Source organism: Eulemur rufifrons, chromosome 2 (genome assembly GCF_041146395.1).
Source record: "Eulemur rufifrons isolate Redbay chromosome 2, OSU_ERuf_1, whole genome shotgun sequence".
Taxonomy (NCBI): domain Eukaryota; kingdom Metazoa; phylum Chordata; class Mammalia; order Primates; family Lemuridae; genus Eulemur; species Eulemur rufifrons.
The window spans coordinates 97129038-97142100 of NC_090984.1; the positions used below are offsets into that span (position 1 = coordinate 97129038).

General features: G+C 48.1%; 1 protein-coding gene across 2 annotated transcripts in view; it reads left to right on the top strand.

Annotated features, from left to right (window-relative positions):
• The window catches only part of SUSD6 (sushi domain containing 6), an 89362-nt gene extending 77881 nt beyond the window's left edge, over window positions 1–11481 (top strand). For both annotated transcript variants that reach the window (XM_069488327.1, XM_069488336.1), the window contains 4 exons: window positions 729–926; window positions 1982–2120; window positions 5215–5642; window positions 7476–11481. In XM_069488327.1, the coding sequence (XP_069344428.1) occupies window positions 729–926; window positions 1982–2120; window positions 5215–5642; window positions 7476–7501 (791 nt within the window). In that variant the 3' untranslated portion in view covers window positions 7502–11481. The remainder of the gene's footprint in view (window positions 1–728; window positions 927–1981; window positions 2121–5214; window positions 5643–7475) is intronic.
• Window positions 11482–13063: the final 1582 nt, after the last annotated feature.

The window sequence follows — 13063 nt, forward strand, 5'->3', positions numbered from 1 at the left end:
CTGCCCTGCCTTAAGCTTGGCTAAAAGTCACTTAAGTTTTGTGGGCCTCGGTGTCCTCATCTTCCAAGAGGAGAAATATAATTACTCACAGAGTTGTCAGGACAAGTGAATAAGATAGGAGGTGAAGGTGCTTTTAAAATTAGATAGTCTACCTGAATGAAAACGTGGGATTTGCTCTGGGACAGAGGCAAGTGATGCCAGTGACTACTACAGTCAGAGAATGAAAGATGCACAGGGGGCTTGGGAAGCCTCCCAAGAAATCCATCAGAAATCCCCTCTGGGGCCAAGAGTGCACATTTTTATTATACTATGGAGCCCTTTCTGACATTGATGTGCAAACAGGTTTAACAGTATTTTACCTCCTTTTACTCTGATTCATTGTGTGTGTTAGTAGGTTTTATTAAAACCATATTGTGTCTAGATCTCTGTAGGTTCAAGACTTTGTAAGAGTCTGCCGTTCAGTTATGGATGCAGTTTTCTTAAGGCACAGTGGGGAGGGAGAGGGGAAATGTTGCAAAGCAACCAGACTTCCCCTGTTGCCCTGTACTTCCCTCTCTGCCAGGGGCACCCTGAATTTCCAGGGTTTGGTCAGCTGCCTTCTCAAGGGGATGACTCTTTGCTCCTCGTGTGTTTCCTGTTAAGGCGGTTAGCACTGCCTCATGGAAAGGCGACGCCTGCTGGAAAACCTCACTGCTGTACCACTCCTCTTTCTCTCTGTGTCTTTGCAGTGTGCCCCCTGCCACCAGAGCCAGAAAATGGTGGCTACATCTGCCACCCCCGGCCCTGCAGAGACCCCCTGACAGCGGGCAGCGTCATCGAATACCTGTGTGCTGAAGGCTACATGTTGAAGGGCGATTACAAATACCTGACGTGTAAGAATGGCGAGTGGAAACCGGCCATGGAGATTAGCTGCCATCTCAACGAAGGTCAGTCTGGCGGATGAGAAGGGGACGCTGCTGGGGTTCTGCTCTCTTTGAACTCCAGGGAAGTGGTGCTGCTTCCTCCGGAGCACCCTTTGCTGCAGTGCAGCGTGGCCCCATTTGATGCCCTGCATCCTCCCTTCTTTGGGATTTCATCTCTCTGTGGAAGACATTTGGGGTTGCTGGTGCATGTCCCATTGCATTTCACTGAGCCACCGAGGGACTCAGTGGCTTTACTGAGGCATCTGCCCTGCTATGTAAAGCCCCTTTGATGTTCAGGATCTCTTGTTTGCCTGGCCAAATCTTGGTAACCTTTGACTGTGTTTTTTTTAACACAATGAGCACAATGCTAACACCTTCTCTGGTGTCTCTTTCATTTTATTTGTCCTTGAATGGAAATGGACTGTTTTGTTATGGAGCTATAAGTCCAGCTGGACAGAAGACCTCTCACCCCTCCTGCCTCCTCCTGTCTTGCATGACAGGAAAATCCAGCTGCCTGCAGGAAAGTGTGTGTCATGTGGCCATCTTTGTGCTTCACACTCAGGCTTCCAGACCAGAACATGTTTAACCTGTGACATGCCAGAGAAGAGTGGGAACTAAACTTAGATTTACAAATAAAGCTGTGGGACCTTCGGATAGGGACTTAGTCTAGCCCAGTTCTTATAAATTATCCTGCCACATCGGGAAAACATGAGTGGGACTTAAGATGGTGGAATGATGTGCCCATTTATATGATTGCTGTTTACCAACCTGCTATTGAGAATAGGCTCAAAGTGGTTTATAAAGGTAAACTTTCTAGGGTTAAGTGAGTATAGATATCAGACGGACCTCAAAGTCCTGGAGTGAAGGGAACTTTTTATTCAGGAAACAGGAGAGAGCAATGGTCCCTCTCCAGGAGCACCATGTATACGTAGATTATTCTACACTGTCATTCCTGAAATGACCCTGACCATAGGGTATCTCTGTATGGCATCGCTCAGGGTGTTTGAAAGGATCCGCTGTGGGCCCATGTTTTGTGTGTCTGGGTGCAAAACCCCTCTGATGATGGCTTGTTTTTATAGAGAAGGATACCCACACATCACTCGGGGTCTCCACGCTGTCTATAGTGGCTTCCACTGCCAGCTCCGTAGCATTCATTCTCCTCCTCGTGGTGCTGTTTGTGTTACTGCAGCCAAAGCTGAAGTCTTTCCATCATAGCAGGTGAGTCCAATGCAGTGCTCCTGTGCAGCTGGCCTCTGACTGGCAGGGGGTTGCTGGTGATCTGCCAGCCTCTGCTGGTCTGTGTGTGCCCAGGGAATGGGGAGGGCCCTGCCATGTGTTAAATTCCTGGATGTGCCTGGCACTGTGCTTGTTGCTTTGCATACATTATCTTAATTCTCATAAGAACACTGCAGATGAGGAAACTGAGGCTTGGAGAAGTTAAGTAATTCACTCAAGGTCATATTGCTAAATGATAGCAGAGCTGAGATTAGAACTTAAATCTGTTCAATTCGAAAGCCATGTCAGTTCCCTTACATTAGTGGTTCTCAAAGTGTGGTTCCAGCAGCATCAACATCCTGGAACTTGTTAGGAATGTGTATCTTCAGGCCCTGTCCCAGACCAGCTGAGTGAGAAGCTCAGGGGCTGAGGCCCAGTGAGGGGGGCTTAACAAGCCCTCCAGATCATGATTCTGATGCTTGCTTGTTTGTCAGCCACTGCCCTGTACTCTTGGTTCCCAGTCCTGGCCACACATAGTAGGGGGTTAAAAACAAACACCTTAGGGGGTTAAAAACAAATACCAACACCTGGGCCTCCATCCCCCACACACTGAATCCTGGACATTCTGTTTTTATAAAAAGCTTCTGAGGTGGTTCTGATGTGCAGCTAGGCTTGAGAACCACTGCCGTACACTGATGAGAAACAGAGAAAGTGGATTTTCTTGGCTGCCTTTTTCCAGTATAGTGCATTAGCCATAAATCATCCTGAACTGGGGAGGGGAGTATAGCAGGGTCCCCAGTGGTGCTGGCCCCAAGTGGATTCCCAGTGATGGACTTCTCTCCCGGGCTGTCACGGCTTCTGTAGTTTCCTGGCTCTTCTGGCAGTTCCCATTCCCTCTTGAGTACATCTTTTATATTCATTCACAGCCCCTCATCAGTCACTGTCGTAACTCACAGGCATGAAGGGCCAAACTGAACGACATTCAGTAAAATGCTCCAGGCTTGGAATTGACCGATAAGGACCAGGCTAAATTTAATTTCTGTATACTGTGTGATTTTTTTTTTTCTTCTTCCTTTTGTTCTGTTTTTGGGAAGGGGTAGGAGTTATTTTTAAAGGTTGTTAATTAATAGAATAAAGAGAATTTGAAGGAGACTGTTTACTTGACATAATCAGCTATTTCTCCATAAAGTCAAAATGATCTATTTTGATAGATATATTAGATGAAATATGGAATATTTCAATCCCCAATATGGAGTATTGGGGATTTTTTCTCCCTCTGTAATTAACTATTATAGTAAGTTTGTTAAAAGTAACTGGCTGATTTTGCCTAACGTGAGTAGAGGGGAGATTTAGAACCCACTTAAATTACTACTTTCTAAACAAAAAAATCTATTTTGAATAGCAAAAGTTAAGCACATGCCAGTGTATACACTGCTTTCTATGCCACCTTGCCATCAGTTTTCCTTCCTTCCAAAAATCTCTGGGCACTTTTAAGGGGCCACTTTTCTCCTCACAGTGAGCACATCATTTGAATTACCACAGATTTTTATCTCCCAGTCCAGCTAAAGAAATTGAGATCTACTAACAACAATCTAGCAACAATATAAATGGTTGAGACCGTGTGTATTTGCTGATGTGATGAGCCGAAAGGACGCAACATCACCTGTGTAATGTTCTTGGCAAAAATTGGTCTGAATCCAATCCTGAGGAAAACAATTAGACAAATCTAGATTGTGGGACATTCTATGAGACAACTAGCCTGGACTGTTCACCCAATATCATAAAGAAAAACTATAGTAGACAGTTACAGATTAAAGCAGGTGAAAGAGGCAGAACAACTGAATGCCATGCATAATCCTTAATTGGGTCCTGCATGAAAGCAAAGACGATTGCAGCTGAAATGAGTATATTTTTGGATGGTTAGGAAAATTTGTGTATTATGCCAGTGTTAAATTCCTGGGGTGTGATAATGTTGTAGTTATATCTGGGAGGAGGTTCTTACGTGGTGCATGCTAAATAACGTCTTCACCTTACTTGTCTATGTTTATAACAAAAGGTATCTGCATGAATAAATCTCACACATACAATGTTGAGTAAAAGAAGCCAGAGATGCACGAACATATACATTCACAAATGTATTGTGTATCTCATTCGTATAAAATTTTAAAATATGCAGAGCTAAACTACAGTGTTGAAGGATTCATGTTTAGGTAGTAAAACTATTAAAGTAAAAAGCAAAGAAGTGATTTCCATGAAAGTCAGGGTAGCGGTTCCTTTTTGTGGGGAGGAAATGAGAGTGATTGGGACACTACAAGGGGGTCTAGGGTATGAATAGTATTCTATTTCTTGACCTAGGTAGGAGTTTTATACCAGTCTTACCTTTAGAATAAGTCAGTGAATTGTATGTAGATTTTTCTGTGTGTTCTTTTTTGTATTTTTGTTATAATTCACATATGATTTTTTTTAAGTTTACAAAGTTTAAAAAAGAAAGTCAAGCAATGTGGCTGAGTTGGAAATATGCAATTCATCTGATTCCCAGTCCAGTATCCCATTTTAAGACCATATTGCTCCCCCCTATCTTTTTTTTTAAACAGCTTTATGGAGGTATAATTCATATACCACACAATGTATGCATTTAATGTGTACAGTGAAATGTGTTCTTAGTATATTCATAGATATATGCCACCGTCATTCTCTGCCTTTATCTTAGTTGTGCTGAATGCATGGCTTTATTTCCAGATCTCTGGGCTCCTAGTTTTTGCATAGGACCAGAGGGCCAAGTGCCTGTGTACCCAGAGATTAAAAACACTGTCTCTGGAAGGAGATGGAACTGGAATCAAATCATAGCTCCATCCCTTACTGTGTGACTGTGGGCAAGTTACTTAACTTCTCTGAGCCTCATCTGCATTCTTGGTGAATCCTTACCTGAAAGGGCTCAGGTGAGGATCCAGTGTGATAAAGTGTTTAAAGTACTTAGCGCTGTGCCTGACACATAGTAAGTACTCAAAAATGGTGGCTGTTTTTGATATTATTATGGTATTTGTTTATCTTTATGTTTATTCTAATTCTTCCTTTGCCTTTTCCTCCTCCAATCCAGGCGTGACCAGGGAGTGTCTGGGGACCAGGTCTCCATCATGGTGGATGGAGTCCAGGTCGCACTGCCGTCGTACGAGGAGGCTGTGTATGGCAGTTCCGGTCACTGTGTGCCGCCCGCTGACCCCAGAGTGCAGATCGTGCTGTCGGAAGGGTCTGGGCCCAGTGGGAGGAGTGTGCCGAGGGAGCAGCAGCTACAGGACCAGGGAGCCTGCTCCTCTGCAGGTGGAGAGGATGAGGCCCCAGGCCAGTCTGGACTGTGTGAAGCCTGGGGCTCTCGAGGCTCGGAGACTGTGATGGTGCATCAGGCAACCACTTCCTCCTGGGTGGCCGGCTCAGGGAACAGCCGACTGGCACACAAAGACACTGCAGATTCAGAGAATAGTGACATACAAAGCCTTTTATCCCTCACTTCAGAGGAGTACACAGATGGTAGGTGGTCTGACCTGAACTTGAATTGTTAGCTGCATGAGGTCCTTGCTGGGAGGGAGGAAGTACTGAGCCTCTCTAATAATTGGTGTATTTTCAGCGAAGAAAGATAATACCTGGGGTATTAGCCTATAAACTGGGATTTTACCCTCCTAGTACCAGGTAGGGCTTTGGGCTCTCTATAGAGAGACTTTTCACTGTTGTCTATGAATTCTTATAGTTTGGAGTCTCTCATGGTCACAGGGCTGTACTAAATCAAAAGGTAGACAGCTAGTTGAAGGTGGGGGTGGGGTCTGTCCTCTTGTTATAATTTTTATGTTCCTGAAAGGTCAGGAATACCAAAGAGGCATGGGGTTGTATTACAGAGAAACAAGAGCCTGTCTCTCTCCTAGAGCAGACAGCTGCTTCATTCTAAACAGAAATATGCCAGGTGCTGTGCTAGTTTTCTTGCACTGTCTCAGTTAAACCTCACAATACTCCTGAGATATAGGTATTCATTACTATCCCCATTTTATAGATGAGGGAACTGGGGCTCAGAGGAGGTACGTAACTTGGCCCATTGGTAAATTGCTGAGCTGGGATTTGAAACCAGATGAGTCTGGCTCCAAAATCTGCTTCCTTCCAGGTGATTCCAGCGTATTTGTGGCAAACAAGCCATAGAATGAAATGACTGCCTTCTGGTGTTTCTGTCTTTCCTGGAGCCCAATTTAACCTTGGGCTTGAGTCTGTCACTTTAAAAAAATATCTTTAAGTGACATCCCAGTGTAACTCAGGATACAAACTAAACCTATATGTCCCTTTCTGTAGTGAGGACTTCTATAATCATAAATTTTCCTGAAAAGAGCCTTGGAGAAAACTGTATGCTTCCTGGGTATCCTGGGCATGGTGAATGCCTAAGGTTTAGAATATCTGAAAGCAAACAGCCTGTGTTTGTGGTGCTTCCTAGTTATCAGCAGCTTGCTGCCTTTTTTCTTGGTTGTCTAGCGAGCTTGAATGTGGAAGCCAGTGACCCGTGGATAGTCAGCCACACATATTGTGAGACATGTCTTAAGTGCACATTGCAGCCCTTATCCTCCCAAGAAGCAAAGATGGGGCCCTGTTCTTCCTTCTCTTCCTCGATGCCTCGCTTTGCTCTATGTACTGAACAAGCATTTTTGAGAGCCCATCTAGTGCCTGGATTAGGTTTTAGGGTTGATACAGAGAAATACGAAACACGCTCCCTGCCTTTGTGGAGTGTCAGTCATTTGGGAAGATAGTGGGACCTATACCTGAGAAATAATGGTACCAAGAATTGTAGGATCTATGTCAGAATGAGGAGTTCAGAAAACAAGACGCAGGTCAGTGAGTTCACTGCAGGCCATATCTGAGCTGTTTGGGACTGATAATACATACCGTAGGAAGTCAGGAGCTTGAGGTCCGTTAACATATGAGGAAACTGAAACCCAAAGAGGGGAAGTGATTTATCGGAGGCCCCACAACCAGCAGACGGCTTTAGGAGGTAGTGAGACTTAAGCAGCGCCCTGTAGCCTCAGAGCGCGGGATTAGGAGAGAAAGGGGAGTGACTAGACCAGCAGAGCTAAGGCAGAAGAGGGTTCATGGTGGTGGTTTGAAAACCAGACTGAACGTCCAGATTTTATCACACAGGCAGTGGGAGAGATAGCCAAAAAGGCCTACAAAATAGGCAGGGAATTTTTGCCTACTTAGAAATGTATGAGGGGACATTTTATTTCTTTAGATTAGGGGCTGTGTGTGGGCGCCCCTACAAGGGTATCAGGAACAATATGGAGAGACCCACATGGGGTAACCACTGTGCTTTCCTTCCCTGTCTTCCTGCAGATATTCCACTGTTGAAAGAAGCATGAGGGCTGCAGCCGGCCTCTCCTCTCCGTGAGGGTCCTCTGCCCTTCTCCCTCTCCCTGTGGGTTTGAGCACCCTGTACTCTCCAGCCACCCTGCCTGGGTACCTGAGCTGCCACCTGTGTATCTGTGTATCTCTGAGGGCCTGCAGGCCTACCTCGTTGGACACTCAAGGAAGATTCTCGCCATCTGCCTGCTGGACAGCTGGAGGAGCTGGCTCTTTGCCTGGCCCAGCCTTCCCATCTGTCGGGGACATATTTGAATGTGCTGGATCGAGCCCTCCCTTCCCCTAGCCCCTGGGTCCCCTCCAGCCAGCTCTTTGGTGGCAGCCCAATGGCTTGCGTGGGCTGATGCTGCCATGTTTACTTGTGCCTTCCCCTCCCTGCCCAGTTTTCCCTGTCGTGTTCCTGTCCACAAGCCTCTGTGGCGGCACTGCTGCCCCTGCCACACAGGGGCCCGGCCTGGGTCTGGCCTGTTTCCTTTGAGGGCTGTCACTGCTGCCATTTGCAGGAGCAGATCCACGCGTGAAAGCTCTTGAGTCAGGATTGGCTGTCATTGGGGCGAGAGTGTGGGTCCCTGGGCTTGGCCCGGTTGACACCAGTGAGTGGCACGTTCCCTTGGCTGAGGATAGAGGATTTGGAAAATTATGCCAAAGCTGCCCTAGCACCTGGCTGCCTGGCTCAGAGGTGCAGGCTCCTGGCCCTGTTGAGTTGAGAGTCTCCAGGAAGCATCCAGAAGATCCTGAGGGAGGGAAGGCAGGTGGCTGATAATGATTGTCTTCCTAATATGCAAGTTCTCACTTCCTACTTCCAGCATGGCCTTCCTGGCCTTGGTTTTTTTCTGTTTCCCTGGAGCAGTAAGGGGAAGTTTCATGCTGCCTCCTGGGTTTTGTCCCAGACAGCTCTGGCTTCCTTGCTGCTCACAGGGGCCCGGGGCAGGAGAGTTGCTGTGATGCCATGGAGTGCCCATCTGGTCACTGGCAGTCTGGGCAACTTGCCCCTTTCTGGGTTTGTGGTGATGGAGGGGAGGCTGAGAGGCACAGACCAAGTCCCCCGGCGGCTGCAGGCAGCTCCAGCCCGGTCCTGAGGATCCTCCCCACCACGGTCACGTGCCTTAGTTACTGTGCCCAGAAAGTGGCCGTTGCTTGCTGCACTGCTGCTTTTCCTACTTTTCTGCCCTTCTCTGCCACCCCTCTGCATGTCTCAGCTGACAGGCGACTCCTCCTCTTCCCTGGCACCCTGGGGGAAGGGCTGAGAAACAGTCCACGTGCACCTCTGACCTTCCTGGCCTGAGGTGGGGGGAGGGGCGCGGAGCAGCCTGGGGTGCAGGGCCCTTGGAGGAGGAGCCCTGGTGATGAGGGGGTGCTCCCGCTTAGCCACGTGTCGAGTGCCAGCAAGCCCGGGTGCACCATCTCCACCAGGCTACTATCTTCAAAAGATAGATGTGGCATTAAGGAATGTTTTTTTTTTTTTTTTTTCCCCCTGAAGCACTGGGGCTGGGAAACTTCCAAACTGACTCTGTGCATGTCTGCTCCTCCCCCGAGCCTCTATGCTTAGGGTGGTAAAAATAATAAAAAGCTCAGTGTATTTTCGGTCCCTCACCGAGCAGGGTTAGCTCCAGGCGTGGGTGGCTGGAAGGTGAGGGAACAGCATCCTCCCAGCCGCTGCCCTCACCTCCTGCCTCCGCTGTCACACACGCACTTTACCGCCTGGTCGTCCCCTGGCCTCTTGCCACACGTAGTCTTCCTCCTTCCTCTCAGGGTACGGGCAGTGCCTGCTGTGCCTGTCGGCCATCCCCCGCCCCCAGGAGCCCTCGTCTGCTGTGCCCAAAGCCTAGGCAAGCATGGTTAGGTAGGGAACAGGTTGGAGAAGGTGCTGGAACCAGAAGGGAGATGAGACTGGTTAGGGAGGTGGGTCCCTAATGGTCCTACTCACCTTGCCACATGGGCTCGCCCTCTCCCATAGTGGTGGCCTTGTCTTCCTCCAAAAAAGAAGGCAGGGGCAGATGGGGTGAGGGGAAAGAATCTACAGTCTCACTGCTGAGCCTTCAGCTTCGATCTTCTTCCAAAACCTGAATTCTATTCTAGTATATTTTTAAAAATGAAAGATCTTACCCTTTTCTACCTTGCTACTCTGGGCTTGTCCCCCTAAGAGATTGCACTTTCTGTTTTGGGTTTATTCAGCCAAGCTGGTGACCAGCTTGGCCTTTGGTAAAATGGAAAGCCTGCCTTCTCCCAAAGCCTCCATCTCTGGGAATCACAAGCCCAGGCTTGCCCACTTGGTAGGAGAGTAAGAAATCAGAACAATGGGAGCCTTAGGTTCCCTCCCTCCCTCCTTGTCACTGGCTTTCATGAGGCCCACTTCCCGGAGGCTCCTGGGCCTGTGGGTGCGGGAGCTAATTCTTGGGTTGCTGCTGAAGTCTGTGACAGCTTCTTCCCCCAGTTATTTCTCTTTTCCCCGAAGCAATTTCTTAACTCTCAGCCATGTGCTGCTGTTTCTAGGGCTTCTGGGCTTTGTCCCTTGCAGAGGGATTAGAGACTCCACAGCTGCCTCGAGGTGGGGGCCTGGCAGAGAGACCAGGGCTGGTGTCAGATGGTAGGCTGTTAGCAGGGGGGCTGCTGGAGGAGCCCGGAAAAAGTGGGGAGAAACTGTGGCCACAGCCCTGCTTTCCCAGGATCACTCTGGGGGAGTCTAGCAGAAGGCTGGTCCAGAAGAAGGGTCAGCACCAAAGGACTTTGAAAAGGGTGGTGGTTTTGGGTTTTTTTTTTTTTTTTGCACATTTGAGCTGACTCAATGCAGGTTTTATATCCTGGTGACTTGCAGTCACATTCTAGTGACTTTCAAGGGCCAGAATATGGTGAAAATCACTTAAAATTTCCGTCCCCTCCATGCCTTAGGTTAGCATGTTGGCTCCATCTGTCGCCATTTCTGTGCTTTGTGTGCTGTGTTCCCATTTCACTGGCTGTAACTGTGAAGTGGGCTAGTCCTGGCCACTTTGGTTTTATAAGGCATTTCCATGTACATTCTACAAGCACTCCATTTGCAAATAGAACTTAAACTAACATTGTCTTCCCCGTTCATCTTGCCCTCCTCCTCCCACCCCCAGCTTTAAAGCTCTGTGCAGAAGCCTGAAGGCGAGACAGACAAAGGTATACTTTTCCTGCTTCATTGGTGGTGGCACGGGGCGGATCCCTTCCCTCCTGGTCCCAGCTGAGCTCTCACACCTCTTGCTTCCCACGTAACACTGTTGCCTCCGTTTCCGGGGAACATCCTCACGTAGAGAATGGAATATGCTGCAAACATTTCTACATCCTTACTTTTTTTTTCCTCCTTCCTCTTCAAAGAGAAAAAGGCCTAGAAGGGAAGTGGCATGCAGGCCTCACAGCTTAATTCCAGATGTGCTTGCCAAGGACAGTGAGGCTGGGATCGTCTCTCATGGGGCCTGCTGGGTCTCCTGATTCTTAGCATAGGGACAGTCATTACTGGTGCCCCAAGGAGGGGCTTGGAGAGTATTTTGCTTGGCAGATGTTTGGTCTGAGTGGTGCATTTGCTGGTTCTCTGGAGAGGGAAAGGTGGCAGGCCCAGCTTTGCTGGGAAGCGATTCTTAATTTCCAGTTGAAAACCTAATAGAATTTTGAACAAAAACCCCAAGGTTGAGCGCTCTGCCAAGCAGCAGAGCTAGCTGGAGAGGACACAGGGGCAGAGCACTCGGATTGCCAAGCAGGGAGGAGAGATGGACGCAGGTTGCGTGACAGCCCCTGCACCCTGCCCGGGCTTCTTCAGGTTACTGCGCCACTATGGAATCCTTTGTAGAATGGTACACATATAATGGATTAAAACAACACATGAGTAATTGACCCTGTGCAGGATGTCACTCAATCAGTTTGGATTTGCTTTATTTTATTTCATATATATATTTTTTGGTATCCTGTACATTGCAGTGGGTGTGAAGATAGTATTTTAATATTTGTACAAAGTTTAATTTAATTTTAATTGTTCTATGTATATAACTGCATTTCTAAATAATAATTAAAAAACATTCTTACGAAGACAGTTGTTGCAGATATGATCCTTCCAGAAGGTTTTTTGCAGAAACCCTAGATGGAAAAGAATGTACGTGGGTGGGAACTCCTGGTGGGTGAGACACTAACTGTGGTGGGCGGTGCCTGGCAAGACATGGGGGGAGACTGACAGGGAGGGGCCTGTGGTACGAGAAAGAAGGACCACAAACAGAGGTGGAAATCATTGCCTCTGCTGTTCGAGCGCTCTCAGTGTGCAAACCACTGTGCTCAAGCTGGGACTCAGCAGTGAGCAGGATGTGTGGTTTGGACCTGCATGGAATTTTGAAGGCAGACCGGCAGAAGTGTGCAGTAATTGTTAGGATCAGGGATGCATAAGGTCTGATGGGGGTGGTCAGAGAATGTCTCTTGGATGAAAAGGCACTGAAGTTGAGATGGGAAGGCCAGTACAGCGAGGCCAAGGGGCGGGACACTACCTGTGCAGAGAGCACATTGTGTTTAAGAAACAAGAAGGGTCTGGTGTCGCTGCAGAGCAAGGCTGAGGGAGGAGTGGCTCAGGATGAGCCATGGGAGGTGGGCAGGGACCAGACTGTGGTGGCCCTCACCAGCCACACTGACAAGTTTGCACTTCATCCTAAGGGCAATAGGAAGCACCTTAACAACTTTAAGTACCAGAGGGACTTAGTAAGATCCGCATTTTCTTTTTTGGGGAGCTCTCCATCTGCTTATGAAGAATCTGCTTATCTTTGGGAGATAAAACATACTATACCTGAAAACCATGTAAGAAGCCACTGGTCTTGTCTGAGACAGTGATGGTTTCCACCAGGGTGACGGCAGCAGGGATGGAGAGAAGTTGGTGGATTCAAGAGACATTATATTAAGAAGGTGGAATCAACAGGGCTTGGTGGCTGGCTGGATGTGGGGAAGAAAAAGGCGTCAAGACTACCCAGTCTCTGGCTCCAGCAGCTGGAGGAGTAGCAACACCTTTCTTTGAGATGGGGAAGTGGTGGGCTCAGTTTGGCACATGCTGAGTTGGAGGTGTCTGACGTCCACGTGGAGATGTCCACCAGGCAGGTGGGTATTGACACCTAGAGCCCAGGAGAGAGACCTAGCAGACACCGAGCAGATGAGAACTTGTTTGAGGGAGAAGAGAAGGGAGAGGTGTCTGGAAGCCAAAAGAAGGTGGGAAGGACAAACGCTGCTAAGGAGGTTTAAGCCATTTAACCCATTGGGTTTAGACATATTCAGCAGAGTGGTGGGAACATTCCAGATTGGAGAGGCTTGAAGCAGAGTTGAGGAAGCTGAGCCAGGAAAAAAGGGAGGAAAGAAAGAAGGGGTTGAAAGAGGGCTGCTTATTATTCTTAATGGGGAGGTTTGAACACATCTAAATGCCAGTGTCCATGGGAGAAGTTAGAAATGGGGTGGTGGTGACTGGGGACAGGATCCTTCTCCCTCCAAGACAGGACTCTGGAGCCAGACTGCCCAGCTTTGTTTACAAGCTGCAGGGTCTTGGGCAAGTCATTTGACTTCTAGGCCTCAGTATGCTCATT